General features: G+C 41.2%; 1 protein-coding gene across 1 annotated transcript in view; it reads right to left on the bottom strand.

The window, feature by feature from the left end:
• Window positions 1–26,655, bottom strand: part of PIK3AP1 (phosphoinositide-3-kinase adaptor protein 1) — a 1,872,143-nt gene that overhangs the window by 248,894 nt on the left and 1,596,594 nt on the right. The window contains exon 14 of the mRNA XM_044056574.1: window positions 18,686–18,829. Coding sequence (XP_043912509.1) covers window positions 18,686–18,829 — 144 coding nt within the window. The remainder of the gene's footprint in view (window positions 1–18,685; window positions 18,830–26,655) is intronic.

Below are 26,655 nucleotides of genomic sequence, written 5' to 3'. Positions count from 1 at the left end.
TTCCCAAAATTGTCCAGCACCCGAGACTCCATGTTAGGGGGAGAGACAGAACTCTCTTTAGCAATTTGCTTCTTGGTGCCACTGCAAGCACCATGAAATCAACTGCAGGACCCCTCTCCAATATTGATGGTATCTCAAGGAAACCTGGAATTTGTCAGGTTTATGTAGGACTAGCTTTGCCACATCCAGTTCCTTCTATTCCTGCTTGGAGATTAAATCTACAATTTTGTCCAGAGGACGGACCATCAAGAAGTAGATGGACAGCCCCAAAAGCCTTGAGGAAATACTAATTCCTCTTGGATGGAGCTTCTGAGGACCCCCCCCCCATCCTTTTCTGTCTGAGTAGTTCAAGAATTTCATCCAACAAGACGACCTCGAGGGGGATTTGGTGGACCCCTCTTCAAAGTCAGTATCTTCATTTAAGGACTCCTGTGGGGAGTCAATGTGTCTCCTTTTGCAAGTGTGTTTGTGTGTGTGTGTGTGTGTGTGTGTGTGTGTGTGTGTGTGTGTGTGTGTGTGTATATATATATATATATATATATATATATATATATATATATATATATATGGTGAACCTCCCCAGAGGGATGATGTGCTGGTTGCCTCGATGGGGAGCCAGGGAAATGCTGTGGGGAAGGGATGGATCTAAGTTCAAGAGGGAAGTCTGCTCCCAAGATCGACAGCACTGTCTCAAAAGCCTCAAAGGCAGAACTTGAGACAGGACCAGAAACCCTTCCTATAAGAGCTATGGCATCTGACAATGATTGGTCTCAAAGACCCACTCAGCTTGGCTCTGAAGCTGACATCAGAACTAAGCAGCCCAATGCCAATGGCCTAAGGGAAAGAGATGGCTCTGAGAACCTTGGAGTCAGGCTTGGCTCCCCTGGTCCAGTGCCGTCATCTCAGCTTCAAGATCAATCTAGGTCCAAACTACTTGGTGCCAAATGGATCAGAGATGCCACTGGAGTTGATGAAGATTAAGTCCTCAGGAAATGTATGAGATATGTCAGACATAGCTCAGGGAGTGCCTAGATCCTACAGCCCTGATTCTGATGGATGGCACTGAGAAAAGAGAAATAAACAGTAGAGAGGATGGAACCATGTCCCCAGCCCCAAATGGAGTCGGAGCTAAAAGAATCCCCAGCTGGATTTGGGTCCTGAGGAACTTCTGCATCATCCTATATCAGCCTCTTGCAAGACTCCTGGAGGCCAAAATGAATGGAGTGAAGTAGGAGTGGTTGAAGGTCCAGACATCAGAAGGCAAGACCTATCCTGAAAGACGGGGGATTGCAGTCTGGGTGACATCATTTCTGCTGAAAAATGTGGCTCCAGCAAGGGAGGAATACTGGATCCAATGGCAATAAATTACAATGCAATCTTCAGTACCAGAGCTGAAGGAGGAGAGCAATCCAGGTACCCTTTTTTGGTTCCTTGGATTTCTGTTTATCCTGGGCTTTACCATGGCTTTTTTCAGCTCTGGATTTTTTTCTTAGCTGAAAGACAAGCCGCAAGGGAAGTAGAGGGGTGAGCAGGAGGAACTTCTCCTGGGGAGGCAAGGAGGAGCCCCGTAATAACAAGTGTATTTGTCCTCTCCACAAGAGCTCTATGCCCAAAAGTAGCACAAATTGGACATTGTTTGTCCAGGTTTACAGCCCACAAACAACAGACACACTTGGCATCTCTGTCTGAGTCAGGAATTTTGCGGCCAAAAGCCACACATTTTTGAAACCCAAAGGTTAATCTGACATCTTTGACAATCCAGCAAGTACAATAACCACAGATAACTGAATCAGAAAAGAAAACTGCACAACTGTAAATAAAAACTACAAATACTAACAGTAGTGAACAATAAATATCAAGCTAGAAAAGGAACTCAAGTACTGCATTAGAAAATACCTAACAGTAACTACCATAGCTTCAATAACAACAAAGTACCAAAAGGTGAAGTAAAGAAAGAAGGTATAAAAGATATATTCTAAATACTTTTTTTTTGTTTTGGGGTAAGGGAAGACACAAGAGAGGTTAAGCCTCAGAGAAGAAAGCAGAAAAAAATCACAATGAAAATTCCACTTCTCTCAAAAAAATAAAAGTCTGACCAAAGGAGCCGACGTCTGTAACTTGAGCAGCAAATGAGATCTGGGGTAATTCTCTCCTTGCATGGGGATTATGGGTAAGGGGGGGAACCTGAGTACTTGATCCAAAGTTAGTGTATCCAAAGTCGTATCCTAATTGGATCCGATAACCCAACCACTGAGGAATGGACTGAAGAAACATCAAATCTTTCCTTTACCTGAAGAACATACACATCTGCATTGCTTCTGAAACCTGGTTTCAATGTCTGGAAAACACTCCTTTTATTCTGGGGTTTACCGTCTATCACTCATTTAGGACCACTTTAGCAGTGGGATATATCTATATTTATTATAGATGTCACACTTACATATCTCATCCCACAGGACTTGATGTAGTACTATTCCAAATTATTCTTAACTAAACACATTTTTACTTTGCCCACAAGCCCCCTTCTTTGTCACCAGAAGAACGTGCTGAATATATAAACTTGCTCCCTTGGTTGGAAGTCAAACCAAACAGCTTTTTATTAGGTACTAATTATCCAAATAATATCAGTGAGTTTACCTACACATCTAAAAGCTATTATGCCCATGTCTTTGTCAGTATCAACTGCAGATCTCTTAATCAAAGTGTTAGGCTCCCTACTTGCGGACCAGACATCCGAGACCTTGTCCTAACTTGCTCCCTTGCCCTCTGCTCAGCCCCACAAGTATTTCCTTCCCTAGTTAAAATCTGACTATTTAGCCATCACCTTCTCGCTGAAAAGTAGCATCTCTAATCCCAACAGTCTATCTGCATTCAGTGACCTCAGCAAAAACAGTTTAATCCCACTGCATCCATAAGCATTAAAACCAAACCCCTAATTAAGGAAATTTATGACCTATAAAGTCACTGCATAGGAAAACCGTCCCCTTATTTCATAATCAAAATAATAAGTACATCAAACATCCAATCTGGTGGGATAATAAAAATCAACAAAATATATAACAAGAAACTAGTGGAATAATGAAATCAAGGAAGCTAGTGGAATAATGCAATCAAAAAAGTAAATAATAAGAAACTAATATTGTACCCAGCCAGACCTTCAGTGGTGGCAGAACATTGTTGCGAAGACGGATTGCTTATCAAGACATACGTGTACTGTGCAAAGTAGATTATGCTTCACTCACTTTTTCTAAGAAAAGTATCTATCACACACAAAGAAACATTGTTGGAGGAACTGGACCATTCCTACACTAACATCCAAACCAACTCTGGGGATAACTGTGCTTGGTCCTGCCAACCATATCCATGAGGTGCTGGTGAAACTGACCCATTGTCTTGTTCTTCCTCCCCACTGCACTGATGTCATGCAACAAAAACTGCCAGAACTGGTTCGATTACTGCTGGTCTGCTCCTACTCTACCTAACAGGCACAGACTATGCTACCTAAGGGTCCTCAACAGTTACATTTTAGGGTATACCACATTTACAACAAAAGTACAGTTGTGTACACTTACCATAAATGTAGATGTTCAAGTGTATTCACTGTTGCAGTCATTACATTTGGGTAATCTGCTGGCAGGTTGCCCTCAGTCGGCCTGAATTCCAAAGTCTTGGGTCCTGCATCGGTTGCTCTCTCCTCTTCCATGACGTCAGGTCGTCAGGGGTAGAAAACAAGCAGCTGACACCATTTTCTTTAGTTTTTCTTGCCCCAGATGTCAGGTTCCCCTAAAAAGGTAGCAAAATATATATATAAAAACTATATATACATGCATCAATACAAACTTTACCTTCATCTACAAGCATAGGTTGTAGAAGATAGAGAAGGAAAGATAAACTCCAGAATGAAAGGGGGATGGTGGGCGGGTAACCTGGACTACAACAGTGAATACACTCGAACATCTACATTTATGGTAAGTGTACACAACTGTACTATGTTCTTTGTGTTTCATTGTTGCAGTCATTACATTTGGGTAGAATCCCAAAGCTATGTATGGGAGGCTGGAGCTAAACAGCAGAACTGCAGTGGCAAAGCCTGCCTGGACTTAGAGTAGAGAGGCAAATGATAATGCTTTGTAAAGGTGCGAACAGAACTCCAAGTAGCAGTCTCTAAAATGTCTTTGGTTGGTACTCCTCTGAGAAAGGCTGCTGAAGTAGCTGCAGCTCTGGTGGAATGAGACCTAATGCCCTTGGGCACAGGTTTGCCATGGTGTAAGTAGCAGAAACGAATGCAGTGGCTTATCCACTTTGAAATAGTCTGCTTTGAAATAGCCTTTTCTTCTGATCCTGCAGCATATGTCACTAGTAATTGCTCAGTTTTTCTTAGAGCTTTAGTCCTGCTCAAGTAGAATCTTAGCTGTCTGTGTACGTCCAAGGAATGCAGAATTCTCTCCCCCTTGTTCTGCGGATTTGAATAAAAGGTTGGCAGATAAATAGTTTGGTTAAGAGCCACACTGGAAACCACCTTAGGCATAAATGAAGGATTTGTCCTCAGAGACAGCCTGTCTGGGTAAAATATGATAAAAGGCTCCACAGCCATGAGGGCCTGTAGCTCTGAGACTCTTCTTGCTGAAGTAATTGCTAGTAGCAGAGCTGTTTTCCATGATAAGAACTTTATATTAGCTTTAGCAGCTGGTTCAAATGGAGGCAGGGTGAGCTTTTCCAACACATAATTGAGATCCCATGCAGGTACTGGTGATCTTCTAGGAGGCCTTAAATTTTTGGCTCCTCTAAGATACTGCTTTAGTAAAGGATGAGAAAAGATTGGTGGCTCTGTATTGTAATGAGCCGAAATGGCAGAGGCATGGATTTTAATTGATGAGAAAGATAGGCCTTTGTCAAGCATCTCAGTCAAGTATTGTAATATCTGAGGAATATTTGGTCCTGCTGTATCAGTTCCTTGTGCTTGATTCCAAGCACAGAATCTCTTCCATTTATCAGCATAAAATTTTCTAGTGCTAGGCCTTCTGGCTTCCAAAATGACATCCATCACAGCTTTACTGAGAGGTGTTGCTTGTATAACTACATGATCAGCCATGCTACCAGGTTCAGTGTCTGGAGTTGATTGTGCAGGATCTGATTGTTTTGCTGGGACAGTAGTTGAGGTCTTTGGGGTAAGGTCCAAGCCTGGTATTGAGACAAGTTCCTTAGGATTGGGTACCAGTATTGGCGGGGCCAGTCCGGGGCAATTAGTATCATCTTTGGTTTCTCTTGTCTGACTTTTAGTAAGACCTTGGGAAGAAAAGGCAGAGGAGGAAAGGCGTAAACTGATAGGTTTTTCCAACTGAAGAATAGGGTGTCCACTTTCCATGCTTGTCTGTGATAAGTCCTTGTGCAGAATCTTTTCAATTGATAATTTTGAGGAGAGGCAAATAGATCAATGTCTGGGCTCCCCCATTACTTTGTTATCATGCTGAAGACTTGTGGATCTAGTTTCCACCCGTGAGGGTCCATAAGGTTTCTGCTTAAATCGTCTGCCAGAGTATTTTGTTTTCCTGGTAGGAATTGAGCTTGAAGATGTATTTTGTAAGTCAAAGCTGTGTCCCACAGTACATTGGCTAATCTGCAAAGGGGGTATGAGTGCGTGCCCCCCTGCTTGTTTATATGCCACACAACCATGGTGTTGTCTGTCTTTATCAGTAGTTGTCCTGGATGAAGTAAGTCCTTGAAGGATGTCAGGACATTTTGAACAGCTAGCATCTCTTTTTGGTTGATATGTAGATGCATTTGTTTTGGGGTCCATATGCCCTGAATGTATCTTCCCACCATGTGGGCCCCCCAGGCATAATCTGATGCATCTGTTGTTAAGGTTTGGCTGGCAGGGGGTAGAGTGAAGGCCCGTCCCATGTTTTGGTGACATGCCTTTGCCCACCATAGAAACTCCTGTTGTAGGCAGGGAATGAGAGGAATCATTGTTTCCAGACTGTGACAATGTTGACTCCATAAACTTTTTAGGTACCATTGAAGTTTCCTCATATGCAGTCTTGCATATGGAATCAGTAGGATGCAGGATGCCATGAAGCCCAAAGCCTGCAGCGTTTGTCTTGCAGATAACTGGGTTTTTGTTGCCATCAGTTTGAAGTAAGTAGTCAGTTGCCTTTGTTTGTCTGGCATGAGGTAAGCCATCTGGGCAGTTGTATTCAAGCTTGCACCCAGGAATGTTACCTTTTGAGAGGGTACCAGTTGTGATTTCTTTTCGTTTATTGTGTACCCTAGGCATGTTAGAAGCCTTTTCACAAACGCCAGATGTTGAAGAAGAATGTCCTTGTTCTCTGCTTGAATGAGACAGTCATCCAAATAAGGATATATTTGTATACTTCTTTGTCTGCAAAAAGCAATTACTGGTGCCAGGCACTTTGTAAAGACCCTGGGCGCAGTAGATAAGCCAAAGGGCAGTGCAGAGAATTGGTAATGCATTAAGCCAGCCTTGAATCTGAGGTATCTTCTGCACGATTGCCTTATTGAGACATGCAGGTATGCTTCTTTTAGGTCTAATGTCACCAGCCAAGCATTCTTGCCCAGCATGGGCAGAAGCTGCTACAAAGTCAGAATTTTGAATTTTGGAATGTCCAGGTATGTGTTCAAAATCGATAAATCCAGTATTGGCTGCCAGGCCTTGTCCTTCCTGGGTACCAAGAACAGTCTTGAGTAAAAACCTTGTCCTTTTTCCTGTTCTGGTACTGGCTGAATGGCCCCCATATCCATGAGGGACGTAACCTGTTTCTGTGCCTCTGCCCATTGATTTTTTGGCAGATCCGGCCAACCGTTTGCCATTGGCAGAGTATGGAAATGGAATCTGTATCCCTGTGTTACTTTGTTTAGGACCCACTTGTCCTGGGTTATTAACTGCCAATTTTGAGCAAAAAGTGCTAATTTTCCCCCTAAGGGTGCTGCCAAAAGGTAAGCGCTTGGTGAAGGCAGACGGAAGTCATTGGGACTGTTTTCTGTAGGTTTGCGCCCCATTGCTTTGACCTGTAAGAATCTTGTGCCTGGTATCTGGAACCCTTAGGGCATCTGGATTTGCCCCTTTGAGCTCTGTCTGACACAGGAAAGGACCAATTTTTTGTAGGCCAGTGTCTACTGAATCTTGGTGGCTGCACTTGTAAGAAGTCTTTTACAGTTTGCATAGACTTAGCTTTGTCTTCCATTTTCTTTAAAACCTCTTCTGCCTTAATACCAAACAGAGTATCATGCTGTAAAGGTGCATCCAGTAATTTAGCTTTAACATGATCAGGCAAATTTTGCTCTTTTAGCCAGGCATGCCTCCTAATCACAGATCTAGTAACTGCGGCCCTGCAGGAGGCCTCTAAGGAATCAAAATCACATTGCAAAGTATGCTTTCCAACCTGTTCAGCTGCATGCAATACTTCCTGCAATTCTTTATTTTCTGCACATTCAGAAATCAACATAATTTTCTGTTTCAGCAATCCCATAACAGGTTGTTGATACTTGAGCATATGAAACTGGCAGTTTAAGGCCCTAATTGCCAAGGTTGCAGATGTATAAACCTTTTTTCCCCATCTGTCCAGTGCCCTTGAATCTCTGTCAAAGGGGGTAGGATTTTTTGCTGTTGAGGTCTTAACTCCCTTTGGACCCTGTGAAATAGTTTCAGGATCAGCAGCAGGGTTTCTAAATAAAAATTTGTGTGAGTCAGGGACCCTGTAATATCTGTCAAGCTTGATGGGAGCCGGAGGTAAGGAGTCAGGGGACAAGCTTGACTCCAAAAACACATCATCCACAATGTCTAAAACAGGGGGTATGGCTAAAGGCCTGTGCTGAAGGAGAAGAAGGAAATCCCTGAGCCTCTTTTTTGATTCTGAGAAATCTTGACTCTCCCAGTGAAAATGCTCCCTCAAAGTATGCAAGGTTTCTCCAAAAGAATAATCCTCAGGAGGTGATGCAGATGGTATAGACTCCTCTGCATCAGAATTCTCATAGGGAGGTATAGATAATTCCTGATCAGAAGAGGAATCAGAAGAAATAGAAACCTGATCTGAAGATTCATAATCAGTGTGTTGCCTAGGCCTCTTATCAGGAGAGGGATGGGAACCCCTGATCAAGGTAATAAGATCTACAACCATTTTGATCATCTATTTTTTAGGCATAGTGGCCTTTGCATGTGGCTCATGCGTCATTTTTTTAGTTTTAGAAGTTGCTTTTGTCTTTGGTTTTGCAGCTGTTGTCGGTTTGATATAAAAATGTTGAGGCCTGAATACACCCTCAGAAGCCGGTGCCTGCTCAACGGCTCTGGACCCATCCGAGGGAGATACATCCATGGGTCCAATACTTTGAGTATCTCGTGGCATGCCAGACTCCACATGGGTCTCGGTAGGGGCCTGCGACTCAAAAGTAGCGGGTATCAGGGGCTGCAAAAGCACCTCACTGAGTACCGGTGAACCAGCGACTGGCTTAGGAAAAGCTTTGTCGTCGGTTTTGGACATTGACTGTCTGTCTCTGTCCTTTTCTTTGTGTTTTTTATGTACTCCGGTAATCGGATTGCTATCCGACGACATTTCTGGGTAGTTAAATCTGTTTCTAAAATACTTTAAGGCAAAAATATACCAACGCTTAATAGTGCGTTGGTTAAATCTAGCACAAAACCGACAGCCAGGCACATTGTGATCAGGGCCTAGGCAAGGAATACAGTATAAATGGAAATCCTTATGAGGTATTTGCTTCCCACAAGTAATACAATTATTAACTTTTTCTGACATTGGTATGGAGCAAGAAAAAAGTTTCCCCAACGGGGTACTTAGCTTTAGTGAAGACTTCGGTTCTGAAACTCAAACTCGAATATTTTCGGAGTTGGCCGACTGGCACTTGCGAAATGCTTCTGCTTCGGGTACCGCGCGGCAAGAAAGACTAAAGAAAATGGCGTCGGCTGCTTGTTTTATACCCCTGACGACCTGACGTCATGGAAGAAAAGACAGCAACTGACACAGGACCCAAGACTTTGGAATTCAGGCCGACTGAGGGCAACCTGCCAGCAGATTACCCAAATGTAATGACTGCAACAGTGAAACACGAAGAACATCTTCCCATTGTCCCTCTTTTTTAATTTCTCCAAATGTGTTAGGTTTGTAATACCATGACAGGAATGGACTCCATTACTGAGTCAGAGTATGATTAAGGTTCACAAAATTATTATTGCTTCAGTCTTTGATGTTTGCCAAGAGTGTTCTCAGCACTTACATGCACCAAGAATTGCTTTCTTCTGCAATTCATACAGGATTACTTGTATTGGTAACATATTTAAGTATGCTTGAAAAGATTTGTCTCCATTATGCAGGTCCAGTTGAAGAGGAAGGTTCATAGGTTCATAGGTTCATAGGTTGGTACTAGGCTATCAGCCATAGGGCCTATACAAGCCTAGCCATAACAATTCCCTGGCTATTTCTTCCCACATTATTTACTTTCCTGGACCCCTGTCTAGCAGGGTGACTGACGTGATCCCTGGGGTGAATTTCCTTTATCCCATCCAATCGTCAAGGTTCCTCTTGAAGAGGTCCAAAGAGGCACTCTGCTTGACATGTATGGTCAATCTATTCCAGAGTCTGGGGAGTCTCTGGGTCAGGAACCTATCCCTCCAGCATGTTTTGTTTATTGTGATGACAAGGTTTAGATCCCTGGAGCGTGTAGCTCTGAGGGATTGGGATTTCTTTAAGTGTAGCATGTCCAACAGCTCTGGGTTTGACATGGCCTTGTATGTTAAGCAGAGATCGCCTCTGAGTAGACGATATGCGACAGAGTATAGCTGGAGTTTTTAAGGCGGTCAGTGTAGGGCATCTGCTTTAGGCCTGTGATTCTTTTAGTGAGGTATTTCTGAGGCCTTTCCAGTTGTTGCAGATGTCTTGAGAGGTACATACCAAATGGTGCGTTGTATTCTATAATGGGTCTAATGAGGGATGAGTACAGTGGGACAATGACCTCCTTTTTTCTGGATGAAAAGCCCTTTGTGATGAGGTGTGCCACATAGAAGGATTTCCTGACTGTTGTGGCGATGTGGTTATCGAAGATGAGACCACTGTCCACCTGTGTCCCTAAGTCTCTTATCACACTTTCTGTGTTTAGTGTACTGCCACCTATATGGTAATTCATGGATACATGTTTTTCCCAAAGGGGATAACAATACATTTCTTGGCATTGAGCTTGAGCCCATGGCTCTGGCACCAAGCATCTGTTTCTGTAAGGCCCTTTTGTAGAGTATCCACATCATTTGGGGATACAATAATGGCTCCCAGTTTGCAGTCATCTGCAAACTTTGTTAGCCAGAGTCCCTTAGTGTTGACCTGTACTTCAGAGAAGTAGATGCCAAACAAGAGCGGCCCCAGGACTGAACCCTGAGGTACTCCACTTGTCACTTGTCTGGAGCTGGATTTGGAGTCGGCTACTTTTACAGTGTGGGTTCTATCAGTAAGCCATTTAGCAACCCATTGGGTGACATAGGGATTAATGCCCAACTTAGTAAGTTTATCTATGATTCCAGAGTGGGTGATGGTGTCAAAGGCCTTGGCAAGGTCTAGATAGGCTGTGTGGACCATCTTACCCTTGTCCATGGCTCTGGAGACTGATTCAAAGAAGTCAATCAGGTTCAGGAGACAAGATCGGCCCTTCACAAACCCAAACTGGGTGGGGTCCAGTGTTTGAAGGTTGCCAATGTCTTTGTTTATAAGTTCCATGATAATACGCTCCATGGCCTTGCAGATAAAGCTTGTCAGACTGATGGGACGGTAGTTTCCGGGATCCAAGGTGGATCATCCCTTGTGGATTGGGATAACAGTAGCTCTGCACCACTCAGTGGGCACGAAACCTGAGGTGAGGCTATGATTAAACATGACACTTAGTTGAGGTGCCAGTTCATATTGTAGTTCATGTAGTACACAGCCCGGGATGTCATCTGGTCCCATGGATGCTGTATTCTTGGCTTTAGAGAGTGCGTTTTGTACCTGTGTGGCCGTTATTACTGGAATTTGGCAATCTTCCGGTATTGAGATGGGCCATTTAGGGGGTGAGAGGGGGTGAAGTTGGCACTGAATCGATCTGCCAGGATATTGGCAATATCCTTCGGATCAGTATATTTAATGCCATTCTGTTTTAGCTCAGAGCAGATCTGAGCATTGCCATTTAGATTCTTGACATAGTTATAGAATGCTTTGTGGTTGTCTTTGGAATATTTGGCAATTTTATTTTCGTAACTAGCTTTGGAGGATTTTATGAGGCATCTCAGTTTCTTACTGAGGCTAGTAAGGAGTTTTTTGCATCCTGGGATTTTCCTCTTTTCTGCAAAAGCTTCTTCCTTTTATTGTAAAGTTTGTTTATGGCAGGGGACCACCAGATTGGCTTCTTTTTTGGATGAGAGCATTTTGATTCTATTTGGGATGGCACGATTCATGCATGAGTGGATGTGCTCATACAGTGCCTTAGTGTAGGATTCAGCAGTTGAACTTTCAGTTCCCGTCTGCATGGGTGTCATGAAGTTTGTCACTTCTGACTTGAGTAGCATGAAGTTGGCTTTGGAGAAGTTTTTTATGGTGGTTTCTTTACTGGGGGGTGGGGGTGGGATGTGGATGTTAAGGGTGATTAGCTTATGGTCAGACTTGACTAACGAGGGAGTGACCATAGGTATGGAGCATTGATTTCCCATATTGGTAATGACCAGGTCTAGGATATTGGAGCCTCTGGTGGGACTATGGATTACTTGATCCAGGGCGTTGGAATTTATGAATTCCAAGAACCGTTGCGCAAAGGTGTTGGGACATGAGTAGTTTTCCCAGTTAATGGCACAGTAGTTAAAATCACCCAGTATTAGGGTGTTTGGTTCTATCTTAATATTTTCCAGTATGTTTAGAAAGGTGTAGTGAGAATCTTGGGGTATGGTGGGGGATCTGTAGCAAGCTACAATTTGGATTGCAGTCTTACCTAGTGTTAGTTTCACTTGGAGAATTTCAGACACATTGTGTTGGCCAACTAGCCGGGTGGTGTGAATATCCTTGGTGAATATTGACACTCCTCCACCTTTAGTGTTTCAGTCCTGGTTTGGTGGCCGAAAAGTGTGGTAAGAGTTGTAGCCTGGTATTGCAGGGGTGCTCTCTGGAGCCTTGAACCAGGTCTCAGTTACTGCACAGATATCGATGTTCTCCATTTTTAGGAGTGCCTCGAGAGTGCATTTTGAGGTTTAGACTTCTAGCATTGAGTAGCATTACCTTCAGATTTTGCATGCTTGTACCTGTTACAGTGGTGGTTTTGTCCTTTGAAGTTTGCCTAAAAAAGGCACTATAGGGGTGGCAAGAGCCTTAGCCAGTAACCTGAATCCCAGGGGCGACAGGTGCAGACCATCCCTGGCAAAGCATCGTGGTCTGTCAATCATGTCATCCCAGGCAGACAGATACTGGATCCCCTTTGAATGACACCATAAGCTTAGCCAATTGTTGAAGTCAATCATTTTATCCTTATATTGTGATATAATTCTGGGCAAAGGCAGGATGCTACTCAGGGCTAGGGTCACACCTGCCTGGGCCACATGATCCGAGAGCTCTTCCATGTCTCTTTTCATGTAGTCCAGGGAGGTACGTCTCAAGTCATTCACTCCAACATGGACAATGACAGAGTCATATTTGTACTTGTTGTGGAGTGACTTGAGTGCATGCGTTATGTGGTGGATCCTGGCACCCGACAGGCAGCTGACTGTAATTTTCTCCTTATTCAACCTGGTGAGAGGGACATCAGTGTGCCGGACTATAGAGTCACCTATGACTAAAGTGTTAGGTACATTGTCTTGCCTTAGGGGCTGTTGCTGGGTGGCACACTGGTGTTGTGAACTATGTGACACATTGATTGTGACTGGTGTTTGTTTGCATTTCAGCTTCAGAGGTCTTTGTTGCTTGGCAGGTTACAGTTAAGGGCCTCTGCATATGTGGATTTAGTGTTGCTATATGTGGGTGTTGGTGGTGCGGGTTTAGAAGGGCTATGTGTTGCTTGAGGTGTAGTGTGGGTGTTAACCTTCTCCTCTTGACTGTTTAGCACAATCTTGGGTGGAGCCCAGGCACCTCAGTTATCGCCTATTACTGTTGCAGACCAGGCTGGTTCCAGTGGCAGGGCATGGGTCTGCCATGCTAAAGAGGAGGGAAGGCCACCCCTTAAACATTCAGTCCTGCTCCACTGCCTGTGGTGTTCCAGCCACAGCTGAAGTAGGCAATGGAGGCAGGGATGGAGGAAACATCACTGGCTATGTGGAACCATCATCCTGAAATGATTCAGTGGATATGGCTATCTGGGGTGGAATATTAACCTCCTCCCTGCAGCCAGCACCCCATCCTGTCGCCTGCATGCTGTCACCACTTTCTTAGTACATCATGTCCCATACCTTCTGCATAGTCTAACCCTTCCCATTGCCATTTCCCACCCTCTATATGTATGTGTCCATCACTTGTCATCCTAGCCTTACGTGAGCATAATCACCACATTTGACTGTTTGGATATATGTCGAGTCACTGAAGGTAGTTTCAGCAAATGCAAAAAATTCAAAAGAAATTCACTGAAACCACCTTCAGTGAACATTAAAAGAATTTTTTTTTGTAGGGGATGGACCATCCCCCCCATCTCCAGAGTTATACATGTCAGCAATGAGGTCACACAGCATTGGAGAAAAACACTATCTTCACCATCCGTGAAAGTAGTTTCAGTGAACTGCTTCCCATTTTTTTGTATTCATCAAAACCACCGCTGGCGATCTGACATGCACCCTTCTGTTCTGCTTCAAGTTGGTCTCTTTATCCCACAATCTCTCTCATACAGTCCCTCCATACCATTTCCTTCCCTTGTATCCTATACTCCTCCCATATTCCTTCTTTCTTATTTAGGTTTTTCAAGGTTAGGGGTCGCCACAGCGGATCACCTGTCCGCTCATGATTGGCAGTGGAGTTTTATGGTGTCAAGCTGTCAGGCTGACGCCCAACCTTCCACAGAAGGCACACACATACACACGCACACACTCACACCTAGGGCCAATTTAGAGTGTCCAATCCACCTACAGCATGTCTTTGGGATATGGGAGGAAACCGGAGCACCCGGAGGAAACCCATGCAACCACAGGGAGGACATACAGACTCCGCACAGAAGGCACCCCACCTGAGGATCGAACCAGAGAGCCTCTTGCTGTGGGTTGGCAACGCTGACCGCTGCACCACCATGGCCGCCCCTACTCCTCCCACCTTCCTCTTTATATGAAATATGTATCCCAAATGAAAATGATGTGTTCCCACCAGTCTGTCTTGCACTCTCCTACATTTTCTCTTTGGAAAACAACTGAAATGTTGGGGCTCCCTTAATATAATAAAACAAAAAAGCAAGCAGTCCCAGAGACCTGAATAATCACTTTATTAAACAATTAAGATTAGAGCTTTTGTCCTGTATTACCAGCCTTCATCAGACATTAATATGTGGGTCATATGACCCTTTATATGAAAAGGCACCATGTGACATACATCTGATTTAAAGGTACAATGTTATTGTTGCCATTACAAATAACATTTTACTGCTTGCCAATTCCTTAAAACTACTTACAGTACTTCGTAAAGACATAAAAAGGACCAAGAATGGAGAGTAAACTTAAGCAAAGTATTTATGAGTATGTGTATGAGATCAAAAGGGCAAAGCCCACCAATGCCCTTTTTAAGCACATTTATGAATTTAGTAGCCATGAATTTGGGTTTGTTGCCTTATAACAGGTTAAAATGAATCCTAGAAGAGGTCCTTGGAATATACTGTTAGAGCAGAGTGAACTTTGGTGGCAAATTTATCTAAACGCTTCAGTTCTTCCTGGACTTAATGATATTGTTTCCATTTCTAGCATTTTAAAACTAAAAGCCATTGACAGGTGATGTTATGTAAAGAACCAATATTGAGGAGTCTGAGTGGAGCGCAGTTGTTAAATAATTTTTTAAATATTTTTTATAGTTCTTAAAAGGTCAGTACAGACTGTAATTTAACATATATTTATTTTAATTCTCATTTTTATGTCTTTATGAAGTATTATAAATAGTTATAAGGAATTGGCAAGAAGTAAAATGTTATTTGTAATAGCAATGGTAACGTTGTATCTTTAAATCAGATGTATGTTGCATGGTGTCTTTTTATATGAAGGGTCATATGACCCACATTTTAATGTCTGATGAAGACTGGTAGTACCGGACGAAAGTGCTTATCTTAACTGTTTAATAGAGTGATTATTCAGGTCATGGGGACTGCTTGCTTTTTTGCTTTATTTGGTTAGTTCGTGTTTCGGCTTCCTTAATATGGAAAAGGAATGGCTAAAAATGTGGACTTATATATACTAACTCTGAGATTGCCATTTCTTGGAATATTTCCTTTTCTCTGAGGTATAGGAATCTCATATGTTTGGTGGATATGGGGCATTTGCCCAACCCTGCAAAAAACTAATTTAAAAGAAGAGTGGTGTTTAATATTTGTTTTTCTTCTGTATTTTTGATTTTTTTTCAGTGTGTCAGGATTCAGCTTCGGCAGTCCTATTATTTCAATATGGAGATATTTTCTTTGTATTTTCCTGTGCTTGCCGTCATCCTCCTTTTTGACTATCCTACACACACACACACACACACACACACACACACACACACACACACACACACACACACACACACACACACACACAATATCACACCCATTTTGTTGATGATAACAGTGCCTTGTTTTTCTATCCACCAATTTAAACAATATAATTTGAGTGAACTTTTTCTGTTGTGCTTTCAGCCGATCTGCAGATAACAGTTCCTATCTCAGGTTGTTTCACATTACTATTCACTACTAAGGTACCATGTATACTTCCTCATACCTCCTGTCTTTGGTTCACATTGTTCTGCTCTCTTGAGTAAGAAAAGAGATGTCCTGCTCAGTATTACAGTGCGGTTAAGACATTGCTCAGTATATTAATGTGGAGCTGTAGAGGTAGCTTAGCAGGGCAGTCTTCCTCACTGCAGCACCTATTATTAGTCTTTTCATGCTGCAGTGCTCAGTTTATCCCAACAGCACAGCAAAGTGAGTTTTATGAATCCCATTAGTGAGAACACCTTCTGAGGACTAACCTGCAAAACACTGTGCAATAATCTCTATATGAAATATAACATATATTATAGAAGAATGCATTGATTTATTATCCAGATTGTCTGCTCAATGTATGCAGAGAGCTACAGTCCTCTCCAGTCTGTAACCAAGCTGCAGCATCTTGGAAATCACTTGCTCACATTTAAATGGAAAAAGTGATTGCCTGAGATCACTATGTGCTGGTTTAGAGATTTTCTCCTTTCCCCAGTGCTGTGCAGCCATGGAGTTGTTATAGGTCTGGAGTTGAGACATACTGAGGGCTTGCCAACCCCTGCAAAAACACTTATTTCAAGCTTCTCCATTACATTACATGTAACAGGTAGCTTCCAAGGTATTAAGATAAAGGGTGTGAGATGTAAGGGACTGAGTTTTGATCTCTCATAGTAGAAGTAAACTAATGTGGTGTTGCTAATTTAGATAAAGGCATGTGTGGTAGGTTTGTCCCAGAAACATGAAGGTGATACTGCTAAACATTTAAGGAAATAATGAATCATTACAGTATGCTACTGAGTAGCTATGCCCAGAACACTTAGGTTCAACTCTCACAGCTTTTTTTACGTACTGCATAGCAATAAAAAAAAAATAATTTAACTTGAAAATATTCCTGGGACATCTACACAGCTGTATCTAATAATTCTTACTTAAAGGTAATAACACTAAATAAATCTTTAAAATATCTGAGTTTATTATGTATAAAGTAAGACAAAATCTGCACTTCTGAGGTAGCCTTAAAGAGGGGATGCTGCTGTCTTAGTAGCTTTGGCTTGCAGTAGCAGGCTAGTTCATATGTCCATAGGTTCATAGGTAGGTACTAGGCCATTGGCCCTAGGGCCTATATAAGCCTAGCCAAACGGTACCCTGGCTTTTGCCACCCAAGAAAATTATTTTCCTGTGCCCCTGTCAAGCAGAGCCACAGAAGTGATCCCTGGGGTGAATTTCCTATCTCCCATCCAATCATCAAGATTTTTCTTGAAGAGTGCTAATGAGGAGCTTTGTTTGATATAGATAGGTAGTTTGTTCCAGAGTATGGGAAGTGTCTGGGACAGGAATATATTCCTCCAGCATGTTCTGTTTATTGTGGTGACAAGGTTTAGGTCCCTAGAGCATGTAGCTCAGAGGGATTGGGATTTCTTTAAGTGGAGCATGTCCAACAGCTCTGGGTTTGACATAGCTTTGTATGTAAGGCAAAGATCGCCTCTGAGTAGACGATATGTGACAGAGTAAAGCTGGAGTTTTTTGAGATGGTCTGCATAGGGCATCTGTTTGAGGCCAGTAATCCTCTTTGTGAGGTATTTATGCGGCCTTTCCAGTTGTTGTAGATGTCTTGTGAGGAACATACCAAAAGGGGCGTTGTACTCTATAATGGGTCTAATGAGTGATGAGTAGAGGGGAACAATGACCTCTTTTTTTCCTGGATGAGAAACCTTTTGTGATGAGGTGTGCCATGTAGAAGGATTTCCTGACTACTGTGGCAATGTGATTATCAAAGGAGAGACTACTGTCCATCTGTGTCCCAAGGTCTCTTATCACACTTTCGGTGTTAAGTAGACTACCGCCTATGTGATAGTTCATGGGTACAGAGTTTTTACCAAAAGGGATGACAATGCACTTTTTGGCATTGAGCTTGAGGCCATGGTTTTTACAACAAGCATCTGTCTCAGTGAGGCCCTTTTGTAGGATGTCCACATTGTTGGGGGTTTGGATTATGGCTCCTAGTTTGCAATCATCTGCGAACTTTGTTAGCCAAAGACCTTCTATGTTAGCTGTACTTCAGAGAAGTAGATACCAAACAGGAGAGTTTATGAAGGTGATTATCTTCTTATCTTCATTAACCCCTGTTCTTTCTCACTTACAGTGCCTTCCAATTTAATAATTTAGAAAAGTCATTTTTGTGTTAAACCAAGCATCTATAGCTGGAAAGGTGTAGAACTGTCATAAAAGTAAAAAAAAAAAAAAAAGAAGAAGCAAAGTCTCCATAGACCAGTGATGGCGAAACTATGACACGTGTATCAAAGCTGATGACACACCAGTATTCACCAACACCCGAGTTACCATGGAAACTGAATGAACAAAATTACAAGAAATATGTGACCCTACACTTATCTATTAAAACTCAACAACAAAAAAGTCATTAATTGATATTAATCAGATCAAATGCAGTGTATTCCATATTTTTTCAGTTCAATTCAAAATTACTATTAAAAGATGGGCAATTTTTTGGTGCACTATTTTAAGCCCAATTATCAGTGTACATATCATTTTCACTATTGTAAGTCACTGATTTTTATTTTACTTTTATAATACATAGCAGCATATGTGATTGGACTGTATTTTTCTAAATAAATGAATATGTAAAGAATTGTTTCTCTTTTGTTCATGTTGGGGGTGCGGGTGACATGCCAGCAGAGTGAAGACAGGCATTTTCCAAGTTTTTGACACGCCGAGCCCAAAAGGTTTGCCATCACTGTCATAAACTAATTATTAAAATACGATTAAAGATATGTTGGTTTACTTGCTGTGCTGGAAGTGCTTTCTGTTTTCCAGTTTCTCATTATAATAGATGGTTGTGACATTCTTGTGTTAGTGTTATAATCTCCAACTTCTGCTCTTTTATTGGGATGTCTAGGAGGTCGGATTGGTTCTGTAATCTCTAGACCTGAGAACAAGCAACAATAAAAAGACAAAGTTGTGGCATGCAGGTAAGTATTGCATGTAACTCAGTGACAAAGATCTGTAAAAACAATCAAATTTTACAGCTAATGTTATAACAGCAAATATTTAGCCATGTTGGTACATAATTCTTAGAAAATCAGAAGGCACTAAACCAGTTTATTAAGTTGTTTGTAGTACAAAACCATGATGTTGTAAACATGCTTCCTTTTGCCCATTTGCATAAATTAAAACTTCAGAAGCCAACTGAAATGTTACATCACTTGTTCCTTACAAGGGAACAGTAATCAGTTTAGCAGTTAAGCAGTTACCACCAATAACAAGACAATAGACATTTTCTTAGTGCTGTGTTGTAAAGCTCTTTACTTAATCTAACTGTAATGTTTTTACAGAAGCCAACATGTTATTGCTCATGTGGTCAAAAGTGTAAAGTGAGCCTAAAAACCATCACTGACAAATGTTGTATTCAATGTACACTTGTTTGTAAGAGCCATCAGATCATACACTGTTGGAAGCTGGAACAGCACAACAAGCCATTAATAACTAAACTGCAGTAACTGTCACACTTATTTGTAATACTAACCCTATGATGTAAAAACTCTTGCTTTGTTTTCCTGCATGTGCTGCTACAGCTTTGCACACAACTTCTTGATCTGCCACTGAGCAGATAACTATTATGCATTTACAGCGTGATGATGATGGCACATTGTAGGCTTGCTGAGTTTACTCACCATTTTAGACTGAAGAGTTCATGTAGTAGAACCACTGCTCCTCAGGAGTGAGGGGAGCCGGCTGAAGTGGTTTGAGCATCTAGTGAGGTTGCCCACTGAAAACCTCCCCATGAGGTGTACAAGCCGTAGACGAGTGACAGGTGGTCCCATGGCAGTTTATAAAATGGAAGGATAGTGTCACAACTGCTAACAGCCATGAATACCAAGTTTGTGCACTGGTAAACAAATAAATGCAAAAAGTTTTATTTTTGATAGATAATAAAGAGAAACAGGAAAATTATAAAAGAGTGAGGTATACAGTCATCTCTTATTCACCCCTTGTTAAAAAAAGAAAACTGCTGTTTAAATATGTTAAGAGTTGCACTTAACTTGACTCCAGGACAGTGGCAAAGTGGGTGAGGCAAGAATGCTCTGTCTGACACCATACTGATGGCCTTGCGACATCTGCATACATAACATTTGGAAAGCTGATAAAATAGTTGCTTAAGTACTATTTTGTCTATTTTAAACTGCTTCAAGCTTTCCTCAGAAAGAATGTCAATACAGAAAACAAGTCACCCTTTCTGAAATGGCTACATTATGAGTTATGAAAATATGAAAAGAAAAGTGTGATCCACTGAAAACAAAACCCTACTGCAGTGGCATTTGCGTCAATAATTTAAACATCAAATTTACCCACATGGCTGAACATGGCCTGGCCATGCTGCAAATGTGGCAGAGGAAATTGGGCAGGATACAAGAGTTAATGCATAGTGACCACTGTAGGAAGAGCAAAACAAATGATTCTCTTTCTGGTAAGTTGAAATAATTAAACTATGCTGTGCAAATGATACGTGATTCCAAAACAGAGTCACTATGTAATGTATCCTATTAGCATACCAGAGGGGTAACCCTGGTTTCTAGCAGAGTGCATAAGCAGAAGGATAGTATTGCTGCATGTAGGCCTAGAACATCAGAGAGGTCAGAGTTACTGACATCAGGGGTAACTGCAGAAGGGTCAGACAATTTGCTTGCTACTAAGAGGTATGTACAGATAGGGAGTTACACAAATTTACCATGGGGGGGGGTTGCTGAAGTGGAAGTTGCCATCCTCATTAAGAAAGCAAGAGAGACCTTGTAGGTCCTAACCACTCAAAGGTGAGAAGGTGAGGCCTGGTAGGTCATAGAGCTTGTTACAAGAGAAAGGGACGGTAAAAAAACACCAAGAACATACAGGCTGGATATTGTGAGGATGGCCAAAGACCATGATCACTGACAAGAGGGTGGAGGAGGTAGGAGGGGCTCTCTGATTACTAACACCATACTAAGAGAATGGAGGCTGTGCATTATAATCATTAGCGGGTAGATTTGAATGCAAGTAGAGGACTCTGATTAATGCCAAGTATGTGCCATTGCAGACAGGCCACTCTGACCTTGATAAGTAGTAGGGATAATGGAAAAAGTATGAAAGAAACTGGGCCCATGTTAGAATGTTGGGTAGTTAATGCATATTTCCAGTATAGTGACTGAAGTTACAGGCTAGCTTGGTGTTCTGATATGTGGTGGATAGATATCAACTACTGCTAGAGGGCTGTTGAAAGAGGCATGTGGATGAAGGATTTATGAATTGTGATCCATCACACTTCTTTTGAATCCCTTTTTTGTGCAACTCTGGAATAGAAGCTTGTGCAAGGAATTTCACCTGACTTCTCTGCTTAATCTAACAGAAGCATATCAGCATCAAGCAGGAATAGAAATCAAACTAGAAGTAGATAAAAATCAGGCAGCAACTGAATGTACCAAAAAACAAAAGAAAAAATATAAAGTGAAGGACCAGATGAGAAGGCAATAAATGTGGAAAATGCATAAATATAGTTGCAAGTATAGAAAACTTCTGGAAGAACCTCATGTTGATCAGGAATGAATGCAGGAATGGTTTAGGAGAGGCGAATTCAAACCAAGAGATGAAAGGTTAATATTTGTAGAACACAGCGTGTGTATGTACCTTTAAGAAGCATTTCCAGATGTAAGCACGTGCATATAAATAATATGCATGTGCAGGCAGCAGTGTCGTTTTGAGAGAACAGCCAGAGTGTTAACATGTATGAGTATGGTAGTCAGTTTGTTTATAAGTTTATTTAAGTTACAAAGCCCCATTTCTGATGTATTTGTGTGTAATAACGTTGCTTGAACTGAACCCACAACTGTTTGTTTTATCCTGACAGGACGAGTGACATGGTGTCAGAACTGGGATTAAGAGCAACTTCAAGTCATGAGGTGCAGAGTTGAAGATGAAGGCAGATTAAGCTGGTTGAATAAAATGGAGCTCAGACAAACAAAAAAAGGCCAGAAATAAACTTAAGGTAATAAAAAAACCTTCCACAAATGATTTATTTTTCAAATAAAATGAAACGAAGCATTTGTAAGGCACAAAATGCATTATTAATGAAACAAGTAGCACAAAGCTTATTATTAATCAAACAAAAACACAAAACTCATTATTAATTAAACAAAATGTTAGAAACTATGATATTTGATAAAACTAGCAGAAATATTCATATGCAGCTGAGAATTACCTATGGTTTGCATAACGAGTATGTTTGAAGTAAAACGGGCACAAGAAAAGTATAATGAGCATGATAAGAGATTAAAAGGGCATGAGTACAATAAAAGGGCAAAATAAGCTTAAAGAGCAAGGCAACTGCATGTTTTTAGTAAAGGACCATGTTTGGGCAAAAACTTGTATTTTTCATTGACCGAAGCCATTCAAAGTATAACTAGAGTTGTTCTAAATATCTCAGAGTGTGCTTTATTACAATGCAATTATTTCAAAAAGTTTGCTGGGTGCAAAGTACAGTTATATTGCAAAGTGTAGTCAATGTACAGCCATTTCGAAAAGTTTCTTGTGCTGTGCGCATTTATTCGCAGAGTGCCACCATTTCAAAGTGTTTCTTACACTGTGCAGAGTTATTTCGCAAAGTACAACCATTTTGAAAGGTTTTTGTGCTGTGTACAGTTTATTTGCAAAGTGCATTAATCTCAAATTGTTTCTTACTCTGAGCTTTTTTCTGCTGTGTACAGTTTATTCGCAAAGTACAGTAATTTCAAACTATTTCTTACACTGATAAGGAGTGTCTTCAGAAAGTACAGTGATTTCAAAGTGTTATTGTGCTACAGAGACTTATTTGGGCAAAGTGCAGTTGCTTCAAAGAGTTTGTTGTGCTATTGGGCATAAATACAAGTACTGGCATAATGTTCTGGCATATATATTTATGTGTGTATGTTTGTACATAACTTCAAGCACCTTCACTACTGTGTGTGTTGATATGCAGAGGCATTTTCCAGACCTAGTCTACTTGTGTTTGATCATAATATAGCAGAGAAGTGGAGAGTATTTGAGCAAGAATATATTTTCATATATGCAGCTTTTTCTGACAAAGATGCATGTACAAGGGTACTCATTTTGCTTTACTTAGCTGGGTCAGAGGCCATTGAAATAGAGCGTTCATTTGTGTATGCACCAGCAGTATATGCAGGAGAGAGGGGAATCTACCATATTGTGGTACCAGCTGAATCAAGAGATACCCTGAATGCTTGAAACATAAATTTAGAGAGATGTGCAACCCCCAGACAAATGTTAAATTAGAGAGGCAGTTATTTTATACAAGAGACCAAAAGCCAGGTGAAACTTTTGCAGCTTATATCACTAACTTGAGAAATAAGGCCAAAATGTGCAGATCTAGTGACTTGAAAGATGAGTTAATAAAGGACAGGCTTGTGTATGGTTTTAATAGTGCTGCAATGAGAAAGATTTTGCTTCATGACAGTAATTTAACATTCAGCAAAGCCATAGAGATTTGCCAAATCCATGAGCTCATAGAAAGGCACACAAGTATTCCTGCAAGTGATAAAAGCATGGTTTCAAGAGTCTCTTGAGCAAACATAGACAGTGTGCAGCACGTGGCAAGCAGAAACAGGCATAGGCACATGGAAGCTGCAACCTCTGTGGGTCGTCCGGAAGGAGCCGTAGCTTTCTAGCAAATTCCAAGACTAGTTCAGTAAAAAGGGCATGCTCAGTGCAGTATAAGGGTGAGTCAGCAAAACCCAAGTCAAGTCATATTGTTAACTGTCATAATCGTGAAGCCAGTCATGAGTCTAAAAGATAGCAGTGCTTAGCATTTGGTCAGCAATGCCACAAGTGTAAAAAATTTAATCACTTTCAAAAGTTTTGTAAATCAAGAAAGCCTCATTCAGTTACTGAGAAAGGTCACTCAAAAAATCAAGTTTATCATGTAAAAAGCTGCAACCCTAACTTCTATGTGGATGGTGTTTCAGTGGTTGGTGAAAAGGTTAATGCACTAGATTTGTTGGCAAAGAATGAAGCATTTTGTGCTGTATTGATCAATGTCAAACCCACAGAGCTCAACTGGTTCAAAGTGTAATGTAATATCAGCAGAAACATTTGATAAAGTGAGGGCTGGTGAGCACCTTAATTTGTCCAATTGTGCGAAGCTTGTTGCTTATGGAGGTGAAGAGATTCAAAACAAAGGCTCAGTAGTGTTTTTATGCTATTCGGCTGGGAACGGTTACCACTTGCAATTTTATGTAGTCAGAAGACCTGTGCTGTCATTATTAGGTCTCAGAGACAGTTTGAGAATAAAACTGCTTTCTTTTACCAAAGAAGTCCATCATGTAAGCACATGTCCCAGTTCCAGCTTCAGTGACGCTATTTTCTCAAAGTATGCTGATGTGTTCGATGACAAGCTAGGCAAACTTTCAGTTGTGTACTCCATGAAAGTAGACCCAGAGGTCAGTCCAGTGGTCAGACCAGCAAGGAGAGTTCCAATAGCTATGCAGGACAAAGTCAAGGTTCAGTTAGAGAAAATGGTGGCAGCAATGTGTGATTTGTCCAGTCACAGAACCAACTGAGTGGGTGTCTTCCATGGTAGCTGCTCATAAGAAAAATTCAGATGAAATCAGAACATGTATTGACCCAAGAGACTTGAACAAGGCATTAAAAAGACCTATTCATCCTTTGCGTACAGTCAAGGAGATTGCCACCCTCATGCCAAATGACACTGTTTTTTCTGTCTTAGATGCAAAGAATTCATTTTGGGAAGTAATGCTTGATTGCAAATCTTCACTACTGACTACATTCAATACCCCATTTGGTAGATACAGATTCCTCAGGATGCCTTTTAGAATAAATTCTGCCAGTGAATTCTTTCAGCATGCAATGGAGAAACATTTTTCAGGCTACCTATAGCATAATAGTTGATGATTTACTGGTTGGAGGCAATGATGAAGCAGAGCATGACAGAAACCTCAGGAAAGATCTGGACAGAGCGCGTGAAGTGAATTTAAAGCTCAATCCTCTGAAACGCAAATTCAGACTTCCAGAAGTTACTTATGTAGGTAATTTATTTACCAGTACAGGCGTACGGCTAGACTCTTCTAAAAAGCAACAATTCTTGAGATGCCAGCTCCGGACAATGTCCAAGCTCTACAGAGTTGTCTTGGTATAGTTAACTATCTGGGCAAATTTATCCCTGACTTTAGTGATTTATCATTGCCTTTAAAAGAGCTGACACACAAAAATGTCGCCTGGTCATGATTAGAATAAAACTAGAGAGCATTTGATAACCTCAAACAGCAAATTGTCAACCTACCTACCTTGGGATACTATGATGTCCACAAACCAGTAGTTCTTTCCTGTGATGCTTCAAAGTTCGGTCTTGGTGCAGTTATTCTTCAAGAGGGCTGATCTATGGATTATGCATTTAGAACTCTTACCCAAATGGAGATGCAGTATGCTCAAATTGAGAAGGAACGTTTGGCAATTGTGTTCACATGTTCAAAGTTCCATGATTATATTTATGGCTGAGATATCCAGATCGAAACTGACCATCAATCTCTAGCAAACATTTTAAAGAAGCCTATGCATTCAGTTCCAGCAAGACTACAAAGAATGATACAGAAATTACAAAAGTATAGTTTCAAAATGGTCTATACAAAAGGCAAACTTATTTATCTGGCTGATAACATATCCAGATCACCCAGAAATGCCACAGAACAGCTTGATGCAGAAAAGTTTGACTTTGATGTCATGGAAGTACGTAATTTTTCTACCATGAGACTCAATGAGCTAAGAGATCATACAAAGGATGATCCAATTTTGCAAAAGCTCAACCACTTCATCATCGTAGGCTGGCCATTGAAGGAATCCTATGTACCTCCAGAAGTGCAACTTTATTTTCCATACAGAGATGAGATGCTGATGGAAGATGGTATCATTTTCAAAGGTCCAAAAGTTATTGTTCCTACTTCCTTACAACGTGAATACATTCAGATTTTGCATCATGGCCACCCAGGTTCCGATTCTACCAAAAGAAGGGTGAGAGGACTTGTATTTTGGCCTTCTCTATCGAAAGACATTGATAAAGTGTTTTCTTCTTGTTCAGTGTGCAACAGTACTAAGCCGCATTTGCAAAAAGAGCCACTTCAGCTAAGCCAAATTCCTGAACTACCTCGGTCAACAGTAGCCACTGTCATATTTGAGTGGAACAATAAGCATTACTTAGTGTTGGTAGACTCTTATTCAAACTGGTTTGAGATCAATTTGCTACCTAACCTAAAGTCCAGTGCTGTTATTACTAAGATGAAACTTCATTTCTCAGTCCATGGTAGTCCACACAAAGTTATTTCTGACAACAGTTCTCAGTTTGCCAGTCAATTATTTCAGAGATTTGCAAAAGAATGGGAATTTATCCATGTGACTAGTAGTCCTGAATACCCACAGTCAAATGCCCTTGCTGAACATGCAGTACAGAGTGCAAAGCAGGTCAAAGCATGACAATATCAATATCTTCTTGAATTTACTTAATCTCAGAAATATACCCCGTGACAACCTACTTGGCTCGCCTGCTCGGACACTTCCATCTAGGCAAACTAGAACAACTTTGCCTATCAGTTCTAGTTTGTTGGTGCCTAATGCTAAAAACAACACAGCAATCAATGCCCAACTTTCTAAGAAGCATTCTTCTCAGAAGTCCAGGTATGATAAAATGAACAGATTTCTTCGTCTGTTAAAAAAAGGAGAGAC

The sequence above is a fragment of the Protopterus annectens genome, chromosome 14.part0 (assembly GCF_019279795.1).
Source record: "Protopterus annectens isolate FY-2018-M chromosome 14.part0, PAN1.0, whole genome shotgun sequence".
NCBI classification, from domain to species: Eukaryota; Metazoa; Chordata; order Ceratodontiformes; family Protopteridae; genus Protopterus; species Protopterus annectens.
The sequence above is the reverse complement of the archived record's forward strand: the minus strand, read 5'-3'. Positions and strand labels throughout refer to the sequence as shown.